At 42.9% G+C, this 23,983-nt stretch overlaps 1 protein-coding gene across 1 annotated transcript; it reads right to left on the bottom strand.

Annotated features, from left to right (window-relative positions):
• Positions 1–4,965: 4,965 nt before the first annotated feature.
• Positions 4,966–5,565, bottom strand: LOC118596168 (zinc finger protein 431-like). The gene has a single exon (XM_036206922.1). The coding sequence runs from the start codon at positions 5,563–5,565 to the stop codon at positions 4,966–4,968; it is 600 nt and encodes a 199-aa protein (XP_036062815.1).
• Positions 5,566–23,983: the final 18,418 nt, after the last annotated feature.

The raw sequence follows: 23,983 nt of genomic DNA, 5'->3' as shown, positions 1-23,983 counted from the left end.
TACTTATTTCTAAATAACAATAAAACAATAACAATTGAAGAGTAGGCCAGGGGTTGGAGAGGGAACAAGGAGTTGCAGGAAGGAAAGGGAATAGAGAGAAATGATGTAATCATATTTTAATTAATTAAAGTTAATTAAAAAATTAAAACCCCAAACAAAAAGCCAAGTCCTAGTTACCAGTAGCTAATTGTTGAATGCAAATACCTCTTCCATGCCTTTCCAGTGGAATGACCCCCAACATGTTATCTGACTTCTCTAAGTGTTGTATTTTTAAATTATCTTTGCAACTGAAGCCAATATCAGATTTAATTTTACAAGATAGCTTTCATGTAAATATTCTCTAACAGGTGTTAATATTTATGTAGCTCTCACAGAAGATAGTTATAATATCCAGTCAGGGTTCCTAAAGGAAAATGATGGATAGAATAAATAGTAGGTTGGCTTACCGAGTGTGGTCTGGGTACTCAACAATAGCTGTCTCACGCTGGAAAGGCTGAGAATCTGGTAGTTGTTCAGTCCAGGAGGCTGGATGTCTCTTGAAGCCCCAATCTGGTGCTAAAGACCAGGAGAGTTCCTGAAGAGCTACTGGTCTTCAGTCTATGTGGAATCCTGAAGAACTAGGTTCTAATACCAGCGAGTGACAAAACACTGTAGAAATCTACCCACCTCTGCCTCTGGAGTCCCAGGATTAAAGGTGTATACCACCACCACATCCTGCTTCCAAGTCCTTTTATCTGATCTCCCACCAGAAAGGACAGCCCAGATTTTGGGTGTGTCTTCCCGTTCCAAATAATTTGGTTAGAAAAATCCTTCAATGGAGAGTCAAGCAGCCTGAGTTTTAGTTGTTTCCAGATGGTTTTTGATTCCTTAGTTGTCAAGATTAGCCATAATAATTTACTACTATATTGCTGTGGTCTTATTATTCTGGTTCTGTTTGGTTGGTTGGGTTGGGTTTTTTGTTTGTTTGGTTGGTTTGTTTGTTTTTTGTTTTTTGTTAGGAGGAGTTTGAGACAAGGTCTCACTATGTAGCCTTGACTGATCTGGAATTTGATATGTAGATCAGGCTGGCCTCAAATCCATAGATATCTACCTGCCTCTTCCTCCTGAATTCCGGGATGAAAGGTGTGCACCACTATGCCCAGTTGATTATGTGTTTTGTTTTTTTGTTTTTTCAATCAGGGTCTCATGCAGCCCAGACTAACTTAAAATTTCCTATGTAATTTACTGAATTACATCTCTAGTCCTATTATCTTTATTGCCAATCTTACTATAACAGATACATGACCTAAATGAGAGAAATATAAAACAAGAATTACTTTGTTTTTCTGCAAGTGGATTGCGTTTCTCTTTTTATATCATATCTATGTAACACATTCTCAAGTATATGAAATAGTTCTTTGACAAAAGCATCAACTGGTTATTATAAAACAGTATACCACCATAAGCAGTCTTATAAGCTTTCTTCCTCTCTTGATCGTCTCAAGAGGCAACTTGGAGTAACTGGCCTATATTATCTGGAGTTGTTCTAGTATACTATAATGTTTGCTCAACTATAAAATCTCTAAAAGACACATTATCAGAACACAATCCTATTGATAAGTGACAGTGAAATTAGTTAAATGTATTACATCAAATAGTGTGGAACCAGTACAGTTGAGCAGGATACTAAAAATTGTATAAAAAAACCAGGCCTAGTGGTTTTGACCTTTAACCCCATCACTGGGGAGGCAGAGGCAGGAAAATCTCTGGGTTTAAGGCAAGTCTGGTCTACATAGTGAGTTTCAGGATATATAGCTAGAACTATATAGATGAACCCTGTGTCAAAAAATACATAAATAATAATAATAATACAAGAGCATTCGTGGTGTGGTTGGAAGGCTGAGACCAAGACCAATACAGATTGTGTCAAGCCAATGACAGTTGAAGTCCATTGGAAAGATGAGCTCCTGCAAGCCTGAACTCTGGATATCCGAGGAAGAAGCTGCTGCATGGAGAAGCAGGTTAGATAATAAAAAGGTCAGTGCAGAGTCCTCAGCGTGACAACTTTGCTGCATTATACACTTTAACATTACACCGGAGAACCAAGAACTCAACTATGGGGAAAAGGTGGCTAGCTGTAATGCATTTTAGGCTTAAACATTGTCCCATGCTGGCTGAGCTCACTGAGAAGCTGGCTCTGGAAGCTGCATACACCTCCTTACCCCCTTACCCCCCCACCACACACACAACAGTCTCAAGCATGTTCATGCCAAATGCCCTCCAAAGACCCTTGTCTTGGGATGGGCTGCCTCCCCCAACTCTGTCCTAAAGAGGGAGAAGAACAAAATGCCCCAAGAGAGTAGCTAGGAGGTCAATTATTTCTAGCAGATACAACACTTGTTTATCCCCCGATATAAAATTGCTTATAGTGGGAAAGCAGAGCCATTCAGCCAGCCATGAGAAGCTCATCTTTAGAGAGACATTCTAGCTGACTGCCTCAACTTCCCAGTTGGTTTCATTCCTCCTGTTAGAAACTTTTTTGTTTCTTATGTTTCAAGAGTATTTGAAGCCAGGTGGTGGTGGCATACGCCTTTAATCTCAGCACACGGGAGGTAGAGCCAGGAGGATCTCTGTGAGTTCGAGGCCAGCTTGGTCTACAGAGCGAGATCCAGGACAGGCATCAAAGCTACACAGAGAAAAACCCTGTGTTGGGAAACAAAAGTGATAGCCAGGTATGGTGGTACACATCTTTAAACCCAGTACTAGGGAGGCAGAGGCAGGCAAATCAGGCACATCTCTGTGATCTTAAGGTCAGCCTGGTCTACAAAATAGAGAATCCTCCCCCCTCATATATATAAGTTGAAACAATGATATTTGTATTTTCAGAAGCAAATTCAAACATATTGTGGATGATCGATTACCAAAGGGATCCTCACATTGTGACACAAATGTTAATTTTTTTTTAATTTTTTTTTTTTTAAACTGAGGATCTAACCCTGGACCTTGCGCTTGCTAGACACAAATGTTAACTTTTATTCTTGCTTTTGTGTATGTATGTGTGTGTGTGTGTGTGTGTGTGTGTGTGTATGTGTGTGTGAAGGTGAGAGTGGGTGTGCACATGTTCATGCCACAACACACGTGTGGAGATCAGAAGACAACTTTTTTTGGGGGGGGGGCGGCAGTTAAGAAATCTTTATTCCCAGCACCACAGTCTGATTTTTGACAAATTCCTGTAATTCCTACTACAAAATTTAAGAGTCTAAATTTCTCAGCAACTAGAATGCACAATTATATACCACCACATACACACAATGACATCACATGATTACAAGTACAACAACTCTTTAAACAAACAATTTTACATGAAGGTTTTTCTCTTGTAAGTGTTAATTCCTGTTGTAGGTGTTGGAGCATCAACAGGCTTGCAGAGTTTTACTTCATCAGGAATTGGTTTATGTAACAGAAAGCAGGCATGTAGGCTTGAAGTCAGAGAGATCAAACCTTCTAATTTGGTGGTATCATTTGAGAATATTGAGGAAATGCTGCACTGCTGGAGGAAATATGCCACTGGGGTTGGCTTAGAGAATTTACATGGACACGCCATTTCCCATTGCCCCTCTCTGCTTCAGGCTACAGGTTAGGGATGTGGGTTCATAGCTTTATGGTTTAGCTGCCATGTCTGCACTCTTGTTACCAAGTCACTTTCATGATGCTGTATCCTTCTGGAACCAAGGTCCAAACTAAGCTCCTTTATTAGCTGACTTAGACATTAGACCCCAGCAACAGAAGAGGAACCAACACAAATCTGTTGTTTTTACAACTGAAGTAGCAGTTTCATGCAATTTAAGGTAAGTACGAAATCTAAAATGGTTTCATTATCATTTAAATTTATAGTGTAATTGTTACGGCTGTGGAGGGAAAGGTACCCTGATTGTCAGAAGTCAGGTTCCACCTTGAGCTGTGAAAAGAAGGTATCCTAAATACCTACAACTCTGAAGAGAAAGGAACATGGACTGTTGGAAGTCAGTCTGTACCTTCAGCTGTGAAGGGAAGATATCCTGGAGACCTACTGCTGAAAGGCACAATGTACCCTGACTATTTGAAATTCAGGCTATACCTGAAGCTGGGTTTCAGTGGAGGAATTTCACCCAAAAAATGTTGTAGTCCTGCTCCTCTCCAAAATGGAGCCCTTACTGCTGGGCTCTAAGACACTCTGCTAAGAGAGATTCCCAGGAGAGATGTCCATTCCTATTCTGCTCCACTTCCGAGGGAGGTTTTTCAGCAGAGCTGTCAAATATTTATTTGCTCTGCTCTAAAGAGTTTTCAGGCTGGGCGGTGGTGGTGCACACCTGTAATCCCAGCACTCAGGAGGCAGAGGCAGGAGGATCTCTGTGAGTTCGAGGCCAGCCTGGTCTCCAAAGTGAGTTCCAGGAAAGGCACAAAGCTACACAGAGATACTCTGTCTCGAAAAAACAAAATAATAATAATAATAATAATAATAATAATAATAATAATAATCTCTCAGTATCCTTTTCAGGTAGTCGAGGACTATTGTAATATGGAAAGGCTTTAATATATTGATTGCACAAGAATAGTTATACTCCTAAATAATATGCAAAACTTTATGATACTGACAATATTTATAGGGTTTCTCTGCATTATGATATTTTTCTTATGATTTGGAAGATTACTGGTACATACAAAGGCTTTACCACACTGATTACATTCATAGGGTTTCTCTTCAGTATGTGTTCTTTTTCTTTTAATTTTTTTTTTTTTTTTTTTTTTAGATTTACTTATTTATATATGCACGTATCCCCACAGGCCAGAAGAGGGCAACAGATCTCCTTACAGATGGTTGTGAGCCACCATGTGGTTGCTGGGAATTGAACTCAGGACCTTTGGAAGAGCAAGCAGTGCTCTTAACCTCTGAGCCATCTCTCCAGCCTCAGTATGTGTTCTTTTATGACTTTGAAGATGATCATGTCATACAAAGGCTTTACCACATTGATTACATTCATAAGGTTTCTTTCTAGTATGTGTACTTTTATGCCTTTGAAGATATTTGTGACTTGAAAAGGCTTTACCACTCTGATTACATTCAAAAAATCTCTCTCCAGGATGTGCACTTTCATGCTTTTGAAGATAACTCTCATTTGCAAATACGTTAACACATTCAGTATACACAGAAGGTTTCTCTCCAGTTTGATTTCTTTCATGCCTCATATGTCTTCTAGAGTTTTGATAATGTTCTTCAATATTATGGTCTTCCCAACTGTATCCTATAATAGTGAGGTTTCTGTAGGTCTCAAGCATCACATCTTTATAGAGATTCCTCTGGGAGTGATCCAGCAAAGTCCACTCTTCCCGAGTGAAGTTGACGTGCATATCATCATATGTCACTGCATTCTTCCAGCTACTGATATTTCTTCCAAACAGAGAAGGCCCAAGCTCTAGAGCTCTCTTGGAAAATGGAGGTAATCCCCTGCTATGGCTCTGCAAACCCTCATGTCCCCTTGTGGTTCCAGACAAATCCAGCTCCACTGATGCCAAATCACAAGTCATGGGTTCCCAGCTCTCTGCCATGCTCTCTGCTCAGCTCCCTGCAGAAGGACTCACAGCACACCACACAAAACTGCTGGAATCAGTTCTTCAAAGCCAAATCTGAAGCCCCAGAAGACAACTTTTGAGAGATGGTCCTCTCCTTTCACTGTGGGCTCTAGGGATGGAATTTAGGTAGTCAGCCTTGAAGAGCAAACAGCTTCACCCACCAAGCCACTTCACAGGCCCCCAATTTTTTAAAGTACTAATGATACTATATTTGGTACAGTAATACAATTAAAGATATAATTAAATATCCTCTTCTCTCCTCTGATCTTTTGCTCAGAAACAGGGTCTTGTAGAACTGCTCACACTGTCCTCAAACTCCCCATTCTTTTTCTTTCTTTCATTTTTCGAGACAGGGTTTCTTTGTGTAGTTTTGGTGCCTCTCTTGGCTCTCACTCTGTAGACCAGGCTGGCCTCAAACTCAGAGAGAGTGACCTGGCTCTGCCTCCCGAGTTCTGGGATTTAAGGCGTGTGTCACCCCTACCCAGCTAGCATGTGTTCTTGAAAACCAAAATTTAACTACTGTCAGTATCTTACAATGCACACAGAGGGAAGAGGGAAGGAAGAAGAGAGGCAACAGATTCACCCTAAGTACAAAAACAAGGATTAGGAGCCTGTCTGCTGTGGCACAGGCACATAATCATAGCATTGGAAGACAGAGACAGGTAGATCTCTAAATTCAAGGCCAGTCTGGTCTACAGATAGTGTTCCAGGACAGCCAGGGTGACAAAGAGAAACCCAGTCTCAAAAAACAAAACAAAACAAAAACTAAGAAAAGAAGCCAGGCATGGTGGTGCACACCTTTAATCCCAGAACTCGGGAGGCAGAGGCAGGTGAATCTCTCTGAGTTCGAGGCCAGCCTGGGCTACAGAGTGAGTTCCAGGACAGCCAGCCAGGGCTGTTACACAGAGAAACCTTGTCTTGAAAAACAAAACAACACACAAGCACACATAAAAGAGAAAGAAAAGGAAGAACTGGAAAGTGTAAAACAGTAAGAATTATTTTTAGTTTTTAAAATATTTTAGTTACACATTATATGTGTAGGGGTGTTTGCCTAAAGGTATGCCTGTGCACCATATGCCCCAGTGCCTGCAGAGGCCAGAAGAGGGTATCAGATTCCTTGGCAATGGAATTACACACAGATGTGAGCTGCTGTGTGTGTGCTGGGACTCAAACCAAGGTCCTTTTGAAGAGAAAACAGTACTCTTAACCACTGAACCATCTCACCAGCCCTTGAAATCCATCATTTTGAAAAGATTTGTTTTTTATTTATGTGTGTATGTGTGCATATGTACAAGTGCATGAAGGTACCCTCAGAGGCCAGAAGAGGGTGTCATTGGATCCCGTGGAGTTTTAGAAGATAGTGAACTACCCACTATGGGTGCTTGCAACTGAACCTGGATCCTCTTCAAGCACAGCAAGAGCTCTTAACCATGGAGCCATCTCTCCAGCCCTTAAAATAATTGTAATTATAATTCCTAGTTGAGGGCCAGGCAGTGGTGGCACAGGTTTTTAATCCTAGCACTTGGGAGGCAGAGGCAGGAGGATCTCCAAGTTTGAGACCAGCCTTGTCCACAGAGTGAATTCCAGGACAGTCAGGGCTAAACAGAGTAACCCTCTCTTGAAAAAAAAAAAATTAACTCCTAATTGATATATCCAAGGAATTTGACACCCTATTCTGGCCTTCACAGGCACAGGCACACATGCAAGCCAACACACACACACACATACACACACACACACACACACACACACACACACACACACACACGGTGTCAAATTCCATGGAACTGGGAAGTTACAGCTGGTTTTGAGTTACAGTCTGGAGTTACGGACACTTGTGAATTGCCATGTGGGTACCCTGCCTGGGTCCTCTGGAAGAGCAGCCAGTGAGTGCTCTTAACCTCTCAAGCCCTGAGCAGTATACTGTTCAAAGAAATTATGAAAAACAAAACTTATCATGTAATATATGAAGGCAGATGCCTGTAAAAGCAGCCTGGTTGGTGCAGCCCAGAAGTGCACATCTGTAATCCAATCCACTCAGGAGGCAGAGGTAGAAAGTCATTGAGGGTTAGGAGGATGGTGTCACCTCTTCTGGGCCAGCTGATGGCTCTTGCTGGGTCATGCAGGTGGTCTGGTGCAGGTGGTTCTCTGCTAGGAATAAGGTATTCTGCACCATGGGCTGGGCTTGTTGTGGTTTCTGAAGGGGTGCTAATGAGGAACCTCAGGAGGGTAGAAAGCATGTCTCAGCCAGATACTTGACTTCCCCAGAAGACCTTGAGGTGGGGATGGGGTGAGGTGCTGCGGATAGAATAGGAAGGCTGAGAAGGTGAGTGTTATGTCCTGACACATAGTCACCAGAATTCCAGGCCCTCAGCTCATAGAGGAGAAAGGTAGTCTGGATTTTGTTGATCTCCTACATTAAGTTCTATTCAGAAGGCTCCAGGTGCCTTTTAGCACTCTCCTAGCTGGTTAATAGACAAGAGAAGACCAGGGAAAGCTGGGTATTAACAGGAAGCCGAGGAACTAACTTCATCAGAAGTATCTACATTATCACCTCTCCCAAATCTGATCTTTGTAGGTGAAATTGCCCTATGCAGGGAGATTGGATTTGGAATGGAGAACCAAAGTATCACCTCTGAAGAGGCCACCTTGTAAAAAGTTGACTACTGGGCTGGGCAGTGGTGGCACACGCCTTTAATCCCAGCACTGGGGAGGCAGACGCAGGTGGATCTTTGTGAGTTTGAGGCCAGCCTGGTCTACCAAGTGAAAGGCGCAAAGCTACACAGAGAAACCCTGTCTTGAAACAAAAACAAAAACAAACAAAAAAAGTTGACTATCGTCCTAAGCCACTCAGTAGTGTTGCAGCAGGGACTGATGCCCAGGTCTCTGGGGAGGAAGTGGGAACAGTAGTGACCCACGTTACTTGGTTAGAACTAGACCCCCATTATCAAAGTTTTGCCCTGTGCTGGTGAACTGCTTGTTTCTGAAGGCTCTGGATTCCCTGGGGGAGCCAAGCCATGGCAAGAAGCCCCAGTAACTGTGAGAAGTCCTGTACTTTTCTGGCCTAGTGACCCTCAAAACTTACATTGTCTCTCAAGGTCTCACTTTATTATCTCCAAAATGAGAACTAAATAAAATTTATAGTATAAAACAGCTTTTGTGAATCATTTAATAATAAGAAAACAAGCACACAGTACTATTCACCCTTCAAAGGGAATTCTGCCATTTGTGACTACATGAGTGAATTTGGAGGACATCATGTATGGTGGATTGAATGAGAACGGCCCCCATAGGCTCATATACTTGGATGTTTGATCCCCAGTTGGTGGAACTGTTTAGAAAGGATTAGGAGGTGTGGCCTTGTTGGAGGAGGGTGTCACTGAGAGTGGGCTTTGAAGTTTCAAAGGCCCATACTATTCCCAGTTAGCTCTCTCTGCCTGTACTTGCAGATCGAAGTCTGAGCTCTCAGCTACTGCTCCAGCACCAGACCTGACTGCCTGCTGCCTGCTGCCATGCTCCCCCACCATGATGATCATGGTCTCTAACCCTCTGGACCTCTAAGCATCAAATAAGTGGTTTCTTTTATGTGTTGCCTTGGTTGTGGTTTCTTATCTCAATAATATAAAAGTAACTAGGACCTTAAAAGCAGTAGGCACAGAAAAACAAATACCATGCCTGGCATGTTGGCATTTGCCTGTCCCAGAACTGGGGAAGCTGAGGTTGGAAAATTAAGACATCCCTTTACTTCTTCAAAATCCCCTTTGTGTATGGGGGGGGGGGCAGGGTTTTTCTGTGTATCCCTGGCTATCCTGGGTGGAACTCACTCTGTAGACCATGCCAGCCTCTATCTCCCAAATGTTGGGATTAAAGGTGCACCACCCAACCCTACTGCTTTACTCATATATTAAAAATTCTTCATTTACTTTTTTCTACTGGAACCAATTGATAGGAAAACTTACCCATGTCTTGAGAGATTGATGTGGAATATGAGAGAGGGAGAGAGGATCTCAGTTACACACGAACTGTACTGAAGTTGAACCCACAGACTCGCAGAAGTGAGAGGAAAATCTGTAGTTCCCAGAGTCCTGGGTGGAATAGGAATGGGAAGTTTTTGCTCAAAAGGTCCAAACTCTTGCATACACAGGCAGAATAATTTCTGAGGTGTATTGAATAGTAGGATGATGATAATTCATGAAATATATTGAGCAAAGTATAATGGCTTTATCCCAGCATTTGGGAGAGAAAGTCAGGAAAGTTTGAGGCCAGTCTGAGCTACAAGGATCATGTCTCAAAATAAACAAGAATGTTTTATATCTTAAGGTATTTTCATTTCCTTTTTATTTATTCTTTGAGTTTTGGGTTGGTTAGAATCTTTTTTTACATTGCATTCTTTTTTAAAATATATTTTTGTCTTATTTTCATCGGTGCTTTGCCTGCATGTATGTTGATGTGAGGGGTCAGATCTTGGAGTTACAGACAGTTGTTAGCTGCTATGTGGAATTGAACCTGGGTCCTCTGGAAGAGCAGTCAGTGCTCTTAACTGCTGAGCCATCTCTCCAGCCCCCTGGAATCATTTTTTTTTTTTAAATTTCCACTAATTTGTATATTTGTTAAATATCCCTAATGTAATTGATTTCTCATTTTAAAAGTTTTCTCAATGTGACTTGCAAAAAATCACTTGATATGGGTTCATCCTCTTAAATCTGTGGCTTATGGTAGAATCTATCATATATACTTGAGAACAACATGTATTCTACAGCTGTGGGATGGGGTGTGCGTTGATGTCTCTTAGGTTCTTTGGTCTAACCCAAGACAATATTTCTTTATTGACTTCTCTAGGTGATCTGGCCACCGTTGTTAGTGAGGTACTGAGGTCCTATTGGACTCTCTTCCTCTAGAGCAGTGGTTCTCAACCTTCCTAACACTCCGACCCTTTAACACAGTTCCTCACGTGGTGATATATATATCACAAGAGGATGCACTTATTAAGTGAATGCTTACAGGCATTGCTGAGCTGATTTAGACTAGGCAAGTGGAACAAAACTGGGTTGACAGGCATATCCTTGAGGAGAGGACACCTACTGACGGGTGCTCGTGATTCTAGGCTGAGGATCCGAAGCTGTTTCTATACATGTAAAGAAAAGAACTGTAAACTGGATGCGGCTGCTGCTATGAGGATGCGAGCTGAGACAGCCCTCTGCCATGCTCTGCATGTGACCAATCTTCTATGCCATTTATGATGGTCAATTTTCATTGTCAACTTGGTTTAGAATCATCTAGGAAAAAAATAAAATAAATAAGTAAATTTAAAAAAATAAATTAAAAAAAAGAAAAGAAAAGAATCATCTAGGAGACACATCTGGACATGGTATGCTTTGAATACAGTTGTCTCTCTCCCAATCTTGGGTTTACTAAAAAAAGTTTTATGTTAATGGTATTAAGCAGGTAGAAAGTCAATCCCAGCGTGATGCTCAGAGGTGGGGCCTTTGGGAAATGATTAGGTTAGACGAGGTCATTGGAGCAGAGAGCCATGAGTGAATCCTGGTGACTTTAATGATAGTGAAAGAAGCCCCTGAGACAGATGCACAGCAACTGCAGTCAAGATGTAACACTGCGAGCAGGGGTGAGGTGGGGGTGTCCTGGCCAGAGTCTGTGACACACTGCTTGGCCTTTAGGCCTCTAAAAAACTATGAGCTGGATGAAGAGCCTACATGTATAGCCTGCTTCTGGTATCTCATGATGAATAACTAATGAACGTACCTTCCCGAGGTAAAAACGTTCCTTCAGGAGGCGCCAACAGGAAGCAGGAAGGAGGAAGTCCATGCTTTCTATTGCAGCTTACAAAGTTCCCCCTAGTGTCTGCCAGAGGGAGCCCAATATACAGAGTTGGTAAAAATAAGAATGGGGTCTGCAAAGCTCTGGCTCCAGTATACAAGGAGAGCACAGAAGAGAGTCTTATAACGAAGAGAAAGATAACGTTCACTGGCATACACCACATCAGTTTCACCAATCCCCAGGACACTGTTTTCCTAGAAACTGATGCTCGAGGGAAAAAGGAGATGAAGAATCTTGTCAAAGTAAAGAGACTTCCTTACATCCCAACTTACTTACAAGTTCTTGCAAAACACCATTTTAATAAAAACCAGGAAAAAAATAAATAAAAAATAAAATTAAAAAAAAAAGAGGGCTGGGGATTTAGCTCAGTGGTAGAGCACTTGCCTAGCAAGCACAAGGCCCTGGGTTCTGTCCTCAGCTCTGACAAAAACAAACAAACAAAAAGATAAAAACCAGGAAGCAAAGGAAAGGAAATACAGAAAGGGCAAATATAAAAACTATAACTACCGGGCAGGTATAGTTCCCAAGGACGTGCCCCCAAGTGACCTACTTGACCATATCAGCCCACCCCAGCATCTTTCAGAGTCTCTCAATAATGCCAGAGCTCTCAAGATCTAACTGTCTCTGGAAATATCATCCCTGACGTTAGCGCACTAATCCCCCAGGTATTTCCTCCTTTCTCTCTTCTCTCTTAGACAAGGTTGGGTGTAATCCTGGCTGTCCTAGAACTAGCTCTGTCCAGGAGGCTGGCCTTGAACTCAAAATTCCACCTGCCTGGGATTAAAGATGTTCACCATCACGCCCTGCTGGCATTTCTTAATCCAATTAACTTGAGGGGTAAAATTAACAATCAAACCCTCAGAAAACAAACACCTCATCGTATGAAAGTTTCCCCAAAGTCCAAATTAATTTCCTTTTCCAACCTCCACTTCACCACCACAGCCACACACATACACAAACATGGCTTCTGCCCAGGGGAAAAAAAGCTACCAAGAGTATTAAACTCCCCAGTTGCAGCCTCTGGACAGAATGGCCCCATGCTATGCAGAGCTGGAGGACAGAGGATGAAGACATTGGTTTGGGGTTCTTTTTTTTTCTGTATTTGGAAGATAAGGACTAGATCCAGCCAAAACTCGGGAAGGTCATAAGACACAATCAAATCCCAGGAGGTAGGAATCCTTAGGGGCTGTCTTTCCTCCTCCTCTTCCTCCTCCTCCTCTTCCTCCTCTTCCTCTTCCCCCTCTTCCTCCTCTTCTTTTTATGTTTTTTTTTTTTTTTTTTTCCAGACAGGGTTTCCCTGTGTAGCTTTGCTCCTTTCCTGGAACTCACTCGGTAGCCCAGGCTGGCCTCGAACTCACAGAGATCCACCTGCCTCTGCCTCCAGAGTGCTGGGATTACAGGCGAGTGCCACCACCACCCAGCTCTTCGGGACCATCTTAAAGGTGCCTTAAGGCAAGAAAATTTTTCTTCGTTCATTGACAGGTTCATGGCTGAGACCACTAAACAAAAGATATTAATGAGAAGCCAGGCAGTGGTGGCGCATGGCTTTAAACCCAGCACTCGGGAGGCAGGCAGATCTCTGTGAGGTTGGAGGACAGCCTGGTCTAGGGAGTGAGCTCCAGGACAGGCACCAAAACTACACAGCGAAACCCTGTCTGGAGGGGGAAAAAAAAAGAGAGAAAAGCATACAAATTGATTTACTCTAAGTCGGTGTGGCACAAGATGCCTTCAGAAATGCAGACCCATAGGAAAAGGGAAAGCGGGTGGCGTATGTGTAACTGCACAGAACAGAAAGTGGGCCAGTGGTCACAAATGGAGCAGAACTCAGCAAAAGCTTACACTCTGCTTGGTATCTGTCCTCACTTCTTCCCGCAGGCATAGTGGGGGCACCCGCTTCAAGAAACAGAATTCTGTCATGGTCTGCCTCAGAGTCCAAAGACAGGAACGAGGCAGAAGAGAACCTTTGGGCTTCTACTGTTTTCTCGAGTGCCAAGGTGCTGTATTTGGAAGTGTCCCGAGCCCCGTCACTACCACCCAAATAGGCCAGGTTGGAAGGCCAAGCAGTGTGGGTAACATATGCACAGAAAAGAGGCCTGGTCCATCCAGGGGGACAAGTGTGCCTACACCCAGGGTGGGGTCTTCACGCCTCACTGAAAACATCTCCCCCACATGCCAACAGGTGAGTTTCCTAGATGGTCCTACCAAGTTGAAAATGAAGATTAAACACCATAAATGGCATAGAGCATTGATTTTATATATACACATGGAGGGATTTGGAGACTTTAATTCAGAGCCAGGGTATGTCCTGGCGTTTATATCCCAAGATATTACAGATTCCACGCTGTTCAGATGGCTTCTTTTTTGACTATTTATTATATATACAGAAGAGGGCACTAGATCTCATTACAGATGGTTGTGAGGTACCATGTGGGTGCTGGGAATTGAACTCAGGACCTCTGGAAGAGCAGTCGGTGCTCTTAACCTCTGAGCCATCTCTCCAGCCCTGATTTTTTTTTTTTTCCAAGACAGTGTTTCTCTCTGTAGCTTTGGAACCTGTCCAGGAACTCACAGAGATCCGCCTGCCTCTGCCTCCTGAGTGCTGGGATTGAAGGCGTGCGCCACCACTGCCTGCCTCAGATGGTTTTAGGCCACATATATGTTCAATTGGTTTGCTGGTTCATCTTTAATAAGACATTTGTATCACAGAATCAAGGATGGAAGGGAGGAGAGCCATGAAAACCAAGTTAGAACTTCCTCTTGAATACTGCTGGTCACATCCACTGAAGGCTGTCTGACTTTAGGCAAGCAGGAGGCCTTGAGGCTGAACCCCAAGCATCAAAAAACAAAGTACAAAACTGAAGATTTGAAGGGTGAGCCAGGAGTGGTGGCACATTCCATCTGGACGGGGTAGAGAGGGGGAGAGGCAGGCAGATTTCTGAGTTCAAGGCCAGCCTGGTCTACACTTGGACACAGGGAATTCCATTAATACCAAGGCTACACTGTGAGGCCCTGTCTAAAAATTAAATAAAAGGCAAACCAAACTGCAACTAACATTTTTTTTCCACTGAAGACATTACCACCATCATAAATAAAAAGTTACCTTCATTTGTAATAAAATAAAATGACTGTACTGTGGCTTGGGTACCTGACAGAAAACCAATTCTGCAAGCTTGTCCACATCCTTTTCTTTCTCCTTTTTGTATACCCACAGAGAACCAGGACAGAAGTTTAATGCTCCAATTTTCCAATTCCGGTGAGGGACCACAGTCTCACCCCATCCTCCTGATGCTGGGCCTAACAATTCCTCCTTCCCATTTCCATGATCTCAGAGCCTCGAGGGCAGGACAGTGGGCTTGGATGTTTTCAGCAGCCCTGTCAATCTCAGTGTTTGAGAGCCTCTTGGCTGGACTGTTTGCTTGCTGTCACCTGCTGTTGGGAGAAAAACGGCGCTGCGCCGCCCTAGCCAATCGACCACTAGAGGGCAGCATTGAGCCTGGAGTCAGAGCCAATTGTGTGGTTCCGCAGGTCCCATGAAAACTGATTAGCCTTGGTTCTGAATTCAGTAGATAAAGTGCTGCTTCTCACAACAGAAGTCAGGGGTAGAAAATTCACTTAGGACAGACAGACCCAGTGATGCCTGTTGGGCAAAGTGAAAGGAATGGCCAGAACACAGGTTCTTTTAAGGTCTGGTAGGAAAACAACTAACAGCTGGAGAACTTGGGCAGGTGTCTACCATGATTATTGAAACTCAGAGGCAGTCCAAAGGAAGACTAGAGTATGTTAAGGGGCTGGAGAGATGGCTCGGCTGTTAAGAGCACTGGCTCCTCTTCCAGAGGACCTGGATTCTATTCCCAGCTCTCACATGGCAACTCACAGCTGTCTGTCAGTTCCAGGGTACTTGACACGCTCAGACACGCAATGCTGGCAAAATACCGACGCACATAAAATAAAAGCAAATTTTTTTTTTTACTTTTATTTAGTAAGAGTAAATAAAATAATAATTAAATAAACTAAAAAGGCATTAAAACTTTTTAGTAAAAAAGTATGTTAAAATAAAATATCCAGCCGGGCGGTGTTGGCACACGCCTGTAATCCCAGCACTTGGGAGGCAGAGCCAGGCGGATCTCTGTGAGTTTGAGGCCAGCCTGGGCTACCAAGTGAGTTCCAGGAAAGGCGCAAAGCTAAACAGAGAAACCCTGTCTCGAAAAACCAAAATAAAATAAAATATCCAGAAAGAGGAAGAAATGTAACTTTAATACGTATTTTTAATCTTCATACTATTTTTTACATTATATAGATTCATTCCATCAGCACATACTTACTGAGCAGGTACAGTTATGTTCTAGACAATCATGATTCCTAAGTAAGCAAAACCAAACCAAACCAAACCCTGCCTTTATAGAGCTTGCCTTTTAGTGCTAGCACATGGGTCATGGACATTTGGTTAATGAGGGAAAATGAAACACTATCATTTGTCCCCCCCCCCCCCAAGATGTCCAGTGTTAGCCAGGCATGGCAATGCCAGCACTGGGAAGGTGAAGGTACAAAGTTGCTAGGAGTTCAAGGCCAGCCAGTCTGATTACAGAGCTCAACTCTAGTCTCAAAAAAAGAGAAACAAGGAAAAGAGAGGAAAAAAAAAAGTGTTGTTTGCTTAGTTTCTTTTTTGTGGTATTGAGGACTGAAGGCAAGCCTCCTGCATGCTAGCACTCTGCTGCTAACCTCTAACTCAACTTCCTCAATTTTTATTCTGAGGCAGGAGTGTGATAGGTTGCTCAGGCAGGCCTTGATCTGTAGTTCAGACAGGCTTTGAAGTTTGGATCCTCCCACGCCTGCCTCTTTTGTAATTAAGATCACAGGCTTATACCACCAGGACTTCCTTGTATTTTCCTGTTATTCCTTTGCCACACCTGTACCCACACATCTACGCAGTATACCAATCTGAGATTTTATTGTCCCCTTGTTTCATACACACTTACATAATTTATGTCTGGCAATTTTGGGAACTGTCAAATTCTCTTCATAAAAATTGCTCAGCAGGCAAAGATTTCCCAAGTATAGAGTTTCTGTTTAGTGTGATGGAAAAGCCCCACAAATGGACAGTAGTATCAGGACATAATATCATGAATGTAACAAATCAATACAATTAATGTAATTAACGAATATCATAAATATAGTTATGGAATAAATACTGCAAGTGTAATCAATGACTACCACAAAATCTAATTAGTATCATGAGTGGAATTAATGAATACCATGAGTGTAATTAATATCTTGAATATCATGCCACTGAATTGTGAACTTAAAAATGGTTACAATTGCAAATATTATGTTCATTTAAAAAAATAAGGTGGAATGTAATCACCATGCATTGTATGTGTTTATGAAGTTGAAAAAAAAGTGACTCCCAGAATCCTGTGTGAGGCTGAGGGGCAGGGGCCTCAGTATAGCCTCTTGGTAAGCTCTGACATGCACCATCCAGTGCTTGTAGCAGGGCAGGATGATGAATAAATAGTCTTCACAAGTCTCAAAAAAAAATTACTGCCTGTAATCCCAGCACTCAGGAGGCAGAGGCAGGTGGATCTCTGTGAGTTCAAGGCCAGCCTGGGCTACAAAGAGAGTTCCAGGACAGCCTTCAAAGCTACAGAGAAACCCTGTCCAAAAAAAAAAAAAAAAAAAAAAAAAAAATTGCTCAGCAGATGTGAAGACTGACAGTTGATGGTTTTGGAGTTCACATGGAATATACTTACAGAAATCTAGGTGATATACCATTCATATGCCAAGTTATAGATGTGTCTGTTCATGTGTCAGATATCTATGGCATAAAACCCATTGAACACGACGTTAGTTGAAGCACAAGAGAAGACAGTGTAATCTGGGAACAAGATAAGCATGGGATGAATGAAGCTATCACATACTGTTTTACAATAAAATTTTAATGAGTTTGCATATGTAAGTAGGAGCACATGGAAAACAGCAGCAAGCACAAGATAGTCATAACAGCAACAGTTTTTATTATCAATAATCACACAATATGCACTCTATCCTGATGCAACTGGAGGTGCAGATTTGTTTACACAGCACCGCCACAAACACATGAGTTATACAGTGCTCTAAAAGCTACAACAGAAGTGGGTCATGGGGATGTTCCAGCTGCCTCACAGTCTTATTGGACCGCTGCTTGTGAGTGAGCTTTCATGGACTAAAATGCTATTATGTGGTGAATAAGTATATGCTGGCTGGATGTATGAGAGAGAAAACTGGGAGAGAAAAGAAAAAGAATACCACACATGGGCAAGTATGGGCATCAAAAACCATTGTATGTGCTGGAAAACCTTGCTGGCCAGAGGCAGCTTTCTCCAAAACTCATCACGAGGAACCCTCCCCAGCAAGACTTCCTGCTCTCTACCTGCCCCTATCTAGAGAATGTCTCTGGGCCAGGAGGACTGACCTTATCTGAAAACTGTCAGCCTGGAGGCCTAATTTATCTCTAGGGTGACCCTTGGCAGCTGCCTTTCTCCTGATGCACATATGGTGACTAGGAATTGTACTGGGAGCTTTTGCTGCCACATAGGAAGTCTTATGATAGCAGCGTGCCACTTAATGCCAATTTGGGTTCGTCCCTGGGATCCCCAATCCTATATATTTACTATACTCTGGAACAAAGTTGGGCAGATTCATTGAAGTCTACGTCCCAGAGGGCTGTCTCCATCATACCCACAGCCATCAGAACCCTGTTCCCTGCTTCTGCTTCCTCCACCCTTGTGGACTGCTGTGGAATCATCCTTTTGTATACTGTGAATATGTATTACTCATTGGTTAATAAAGAGCTGACTGGACAATAACTAGGCAGGAAAAGTTAGAGGGACTTGTGGACAAAAAGAGAGCAAGGGTATACTGTGGAATAGTTCTTTTGTACACTGTAAAGATCTGTCACTTGGTTTGGCTTAATAAAAAGCTGACCAGCTGGTAGCCAGGCAGGAATTACACAGGGGACAATCAAACTAGAATGATGGGAAGAAGGGAGAAGTCAGAGGAGATGCCAGCCAGCCACCAAAGATGTAGGATGTGCAGAAAATAAGCCGAGCCATGTTGCAAAGTATAGGTAAGAAATATGGGTTAATTGAAATGTAAGCATTAGATAGTAACCAGCCTGAGCTATTGGCCAAGCATTTATAAGTAATCTTACGTCTCCGTGTTGATTATTTGGGAGCAGGCAGTCAGGGCAGGAAAACTCCATCTACAGGCATAGAAGGGGGTGAGCTCTCCAGGAGACTTGGAGAGAAGCAAGATAAACAGACTGTGTTGTGCTGAAAAAAGGTCAGATTTTAAATATGGGTTAACTTAAGTTCTAGGAGCTAGCAGTAACAAGCCTAAGCTATCGGTTGAACATTTATAATTAATATTAAGTCTTTGGTTATTTGGGAGCTGGCTGGTGGTCCCAATGAAAAACTCTGCCTACAGTGGACCAACACACCAACGATCCCAAGGAAGAAGCAAAGCCACAGTATGATTTGGGTAAAAGGAGTGGCTCTGATACATTCACAAGATACAGTATTGAGGTGGCTAAGATAGCCAAGATAGCAACAGGTCCAGCTCTCAACGTCTGAACTGGAGTGATAGAGCTTGATAAAGTTTTCATTTTAAATGTTCCCCAAAGCCCATTTGGCAAAGGCCCATGGGGTTTATTGGTAGGGCAAGCTTTAAGAGATGGGGCCCAGTAGGAGGCTCTAGGTCTTTAGGAATGTGCCTTTGAGGGAGACTGTGAGGTCTGGTTTCACTCGCAAGAGTGATTTTGTTCTGAACTGCCCTCGGGATGTATTACCTCATCACACACCACACCTCAAAGCAAGGGAGCCCATCAACCACAAGCTGGAACCTCCAAAACTGTGAGCCGAAATAACCCTTTTCACTTGATAAGTTACTGTAGGTGTTCATTACAACGGAAAGCTGGAGAACATGGGTCTGTTTCGAACATCTGAGAACAAGGGGGAGATTATGTTGTTGGGGCAAAGAGAATAGGCGAGGACAGAGGCTGAGAGTTCTAGGGAACTTTCTCTATCTCAAAGACTTGGCCTTTAACTTTCTGCCCTGGGGAAGCTTGGGATGGCTAAAATGGTTCTGGATCTTCCTAGAACTTTCATCTGAACTAACACACACCTGAGATGACTGGAGAATCCTTTGTAAAGCTAGCTCCCTGTTTTATTCCTTGTATAACAGTTTGTTGCATCAGGAGTTGAGGTAGCTTACCTGTGTTTACTTGCTCCTACGTGCACACATCCCTTGTATTCAGTTTAGATTTTTCTCCATATTACAAGTTTGAACCATCTTACATAATTCTGAAAGGAAAAGCATGTACTAGACATTTAGTAACAGAACTACAAATTCTCAAAATCATGTGCAGGATATTCTGAGCTCTTGGAGTCCTGGCAACAGAATGACAAACCAATGTTGGGGGTATTTTTGACTTTCAGAAGTCCAATGAATCATTCTAAAAGGAGCTTAGTAAAAACAAACATGAACAAACATTTGCTGAATGTCTGGTATGACCCGGTCACTATGCAGGGGCCCTAAAACAAAGATGAACATGATCAAACCAAGAATCTGGAAGACAATAGGAGATACATGTGACTCAAGACATGATGCCCAGTAGGCGACCTCAGAGAGGTACACTGGTAGCAGTGTAACGATGGCTAGGCTACACCTGTATAACTTGGTCTTCATAGGGCACTGTGACTTCATACATTTGTTTTAGACGTGCTTAATTTTAGCTATGAAACTTGTACTTCGATTTGTGGAAAAGCAGACATTAAGTATAAATATTTATTAAATCCTGAATCCATTTACTATTTTGTAATTTAAAAAATGTATTATGTGTATGTGTGTATGGATTTCTGGGATCAGATTCAATTTGTCAAGCTTGGGTACTGAGGGCAGAACCCTCTTGCTAGCCCTGTTTTTAAAATTTGTCATTCAAATTCAGTTCTAAAATTCCTAGTTGAGAATTACATTTTTCCCCCCTGAGGCAGGATTTCTCTGAGTAGCCCTGGCTGTCCTTGAACGCAGAGATCAGCCTGCCACGGCCTCCTGAGTGCTGGGATTAAAGGTGTGGGGTTCAAGGGAGGGGCACAGCACCAGAGTTACATTATTTCATTTTTTCTTTGACAAAACTTTTTCTTTCACTTCAAGAGTGTTCATAGTTGTTTCTTGGAGTCATTTTACCATGGCTGACAAAAAAATTCTAACACCTTGGTCATTTTATTTCCTTTCACAATTAGTTTGAGAACTTGTTTTTTTGTTTTGTATGTTTGTTTGTTTTTCGAGACAGGGTTTCTCTGTGTAGCTTTGCACCTTTCCTGGATCTCCTGCCATAGACCAGGCTGGCCTTGAACTCACAGAGATCCGCCTGGCTCTGCCTCCTGAGTGCTGGGATTAAAGGTGCCACCCGCTTGTTTGAGAACTTGTTTTAATTTTTTTTTTTTTTTTGGTGGAGCTGAGGATCGAACCCAGGGCCTTGCGCTTGCTAGGCAAGCACTCTACCACTGAGCTAAATCCCCAACCTCTGTTTTGTTTTTTTGAGACAGGGTTTTTCTGTGTACACAGAGATCCACCTGCCTCTCCCTCCCCAGATTGAATTAAATGCACTCACCACCATTGCCTGGCTTGTTTGTTTTTTTTAACTTAAAAAAAATTAATTTTTTTTTGGTTTTTCAAGACAGGGTTTCTGTGTAGTTTTGGTGCCTGTCCTGGAATTCACTCTGTAGCCCAGGCTGGCCTCGAACTCACAGAGACCTGCCTGGCTCTGCCTCCCGAGTGCTGGGATTGAAGGCGTGAGCCATCACTGCTTGGCTTGTTTTTTGAGATTTTTAAAAAGACTTATTTTACTTTTTTATGTATGAGTGTTTTACTTGCTTGTATGTATGTCCATCACATGCATGCCTGGTGCCTACATAAGTCATAAGGCAGCACCGTGTTTCCTGGAACTAGTTATAGATGGTTGTGAGCTGCCATGTGAGGGCTGGGAATTGATCCCAGGTCCTCTGCAAAAATGAATGCTCTTAATTGTTGAGAGCCATTTTCCATCCCATACTTCTGCTTCTTGTTATAAAACTCAGTTTAGAACTTAACACTTGACGGGTGGTGGTGGCACATGCCTTTAATCCCAGCACTCGGGAGGCAGAGTCAGGAGGATCTCTGAGTTCGAGGCCAGCCTGGGCTACCAAGTGAGTTCCAGGAAAGGCGCAAAGCTACACAGAGAAACCCTGTCTTGAAAAACAAACAAACAAACAAACAACCCAAAAAACAAACAAACAAACAAGGGGCTGGAGAGATGGCTTAGAGGCTAAGAGCACCGACTGCTCTTTTTCTGTTGTTTTTGAGACAAGGTTTCTCTGTAGCTTTGGAGGCTATCCTGGAACTCACTTTGTAGACCAGGCTGGCCTCGAACTCACAGAGATCCACCTGCCACTGCCTCCCGAGTGCTGGGATTACAGGTGTGCGCCACCACCGCCCAGCCCCGACTGCTCTTCCAGAGGTCCTGAGTTCAATTCCCAGCAACCACATGGCGGCTCACAACCATCTGTAACGAGATCTAGCATCCTCTTCTGTATACATAATAAATAAAAAAACAGCTGGGCAGTGGTGGCGCACGCCTGTAATCCCAGCACTTGGGAGGCAGAGGCAGGTGGATCTCTGTGAGTTCGAGGCCAGCCTGGTCTACAGAGCTAGTCCAGGACAGGCTCCCAAAAGCTACAGAGAAACCCTGTCTCAAAACACCAAAAATAAATAAATAAAAAACCAAAGAAACCTTCACATTTAACATGCTTTTTATGACATGGCTTTTGCAGAAAGGGCAGAACCCCACTGTGTTACTGTTAGATGGATGTAGAAGCCCAGGTCCCCTCTGAAGTCTTCTTGGATGCCCAGCGAGGGGGTTTTCATAAATACTGGACAATAGTAGGTGCTCTGGGTGTTCAGGGAGTCTGCCTTGAAGCCATTCTTGTTCAGTCCTGACTCCCCTCCACTGGGCCTCTGTCACTCCCAGAGAAAAGGGTTCTACTTGGCTGTTTATGACACCACTCCAGAAGATAGCCAGCTAGGAGTTTTGGCCTCATCACAGCCCGGAAAGGATAGAGACTTCACTTTGCACTCAGGCATGGATGGAGCCAAGGCTTTGCTTATTTTATTTTTCTGTGATGCTTGGCTCGAGCAGTATAGTGTTTTTCTAAAGGTTTCCAATCCTCCTTTCCTGTTCTTTTGGTCAGAGAGGGCAGACTTTTATTAGTTTTCTTTTTTGCTTTGCTTTTTTTGGCTATGCCCACTGGCATTTCTGGCTTTCTTGGTTCAAAGTCTGGATATGTGAAGCAAGCAGACAAGCAGGAAACCTGCCCCCAGGTTCTGAGGGTCCCAGGATTTTTTTTTTTCCCTTTTCTTCCCACCCACCACAGTCTGTCTTTTATATAACATTTGGGGTTTCCAGCTGTTCTTCTCACTGTGGGGAACCATCTATAGCTTTCTACAAGTGGGAGTTTTACATTTATTTTGCTTTTTAAAAGCTATTCAAGAGGGGACCAGAGAGACGGCTCAGTGGTTAAGAGTACTTGCTGCTCTTCCAGATGATTCAACTTCAGTTCCCAGCACCAATGTCAGAAGGTTCATAACTACTTATATATAACTCCAGCTGCCCTTTTCTGGCTTTCGTGGATGGACAGACAGACACAGAAACCCACAATAAATCTTTATGAGACTGATGTGCTGCCTACTGCGCTAAGGAGGCAAGTACAATAAATCTTTTTTGTTTGTTTGTTTATTTTTGTTTTTCGAGACAGGGTTTCTCTGTGCAGCTTTGCGCCTTTCCTGGATCTCGCTCTATAGACCAGGCTGGCCTCAAACTCACAGAGATCTGCCTGCCTCTGCCTCCCGAGTGCTGGGATTACAGGTGTGCGCCACCACCGCCACCACCCGGCTAATAAATCTTTTAAAAAGAAAACACACCGCACTAGAATATTACTTATCTAGAATTCTAGATTTTTAGCAAATCAGGTAAAGGTCTCATCCATCTCATCTAAAGGCATTGTTTGGAAGACATGTTTGAGGCGAATATCATGGACTTTTTTTTTTTTTTTTTTAAATAAAAAGTTTCCAGAAAAAAACAAGTAAAAGCTTAAGGCAGCTTCTTGGGATCCCTGGATGATCTGGAACCCACTATATAGACCAGGCTGGCCTCAAACTCACAGAAATCTGCTGTGGGATAATGCTTTTGTACACTGGTTTAATAAAATGCTGTTTGGCCATTAGCTCAGGCCTACCACTAACTATCTCTTACCCGTAAACTCAGCACATTTCTGTTAATCTATATGTTGCCATGTGTTCTGTGGCTGTACTTATATGCTAATACATGCTGCTCCCTTGATGGCAGGCTGGTGTCTCCTCACTCAGCCTTCTTGTCTGCTTATCCCACCTATACTTCCTGCCTGGCTACTGACCAATCAGCATTTTATTAAACCAGTGTACAAAAGCATTATTCCACAGTATGAATAATACTGGAATCAAAAGTCCCCTC

This window comes from Onychomys torridus, chromosome 15 (assembly GCF_903995425.1).
Source record: "Onychomys torridus chromosome 15, mOncTor1.1, whole genome shotgun sequence".
Taxonomy (NCBI): domain Eukaryota; kingdom Metazoa; phylum Chordata; class Mammalia; order Rodentia; family Cricetidae; genus Onychomys; species Onychomys torridus.
This window is presented reverse-complemented; position numbering and strand designations above follow the sequence as displayed.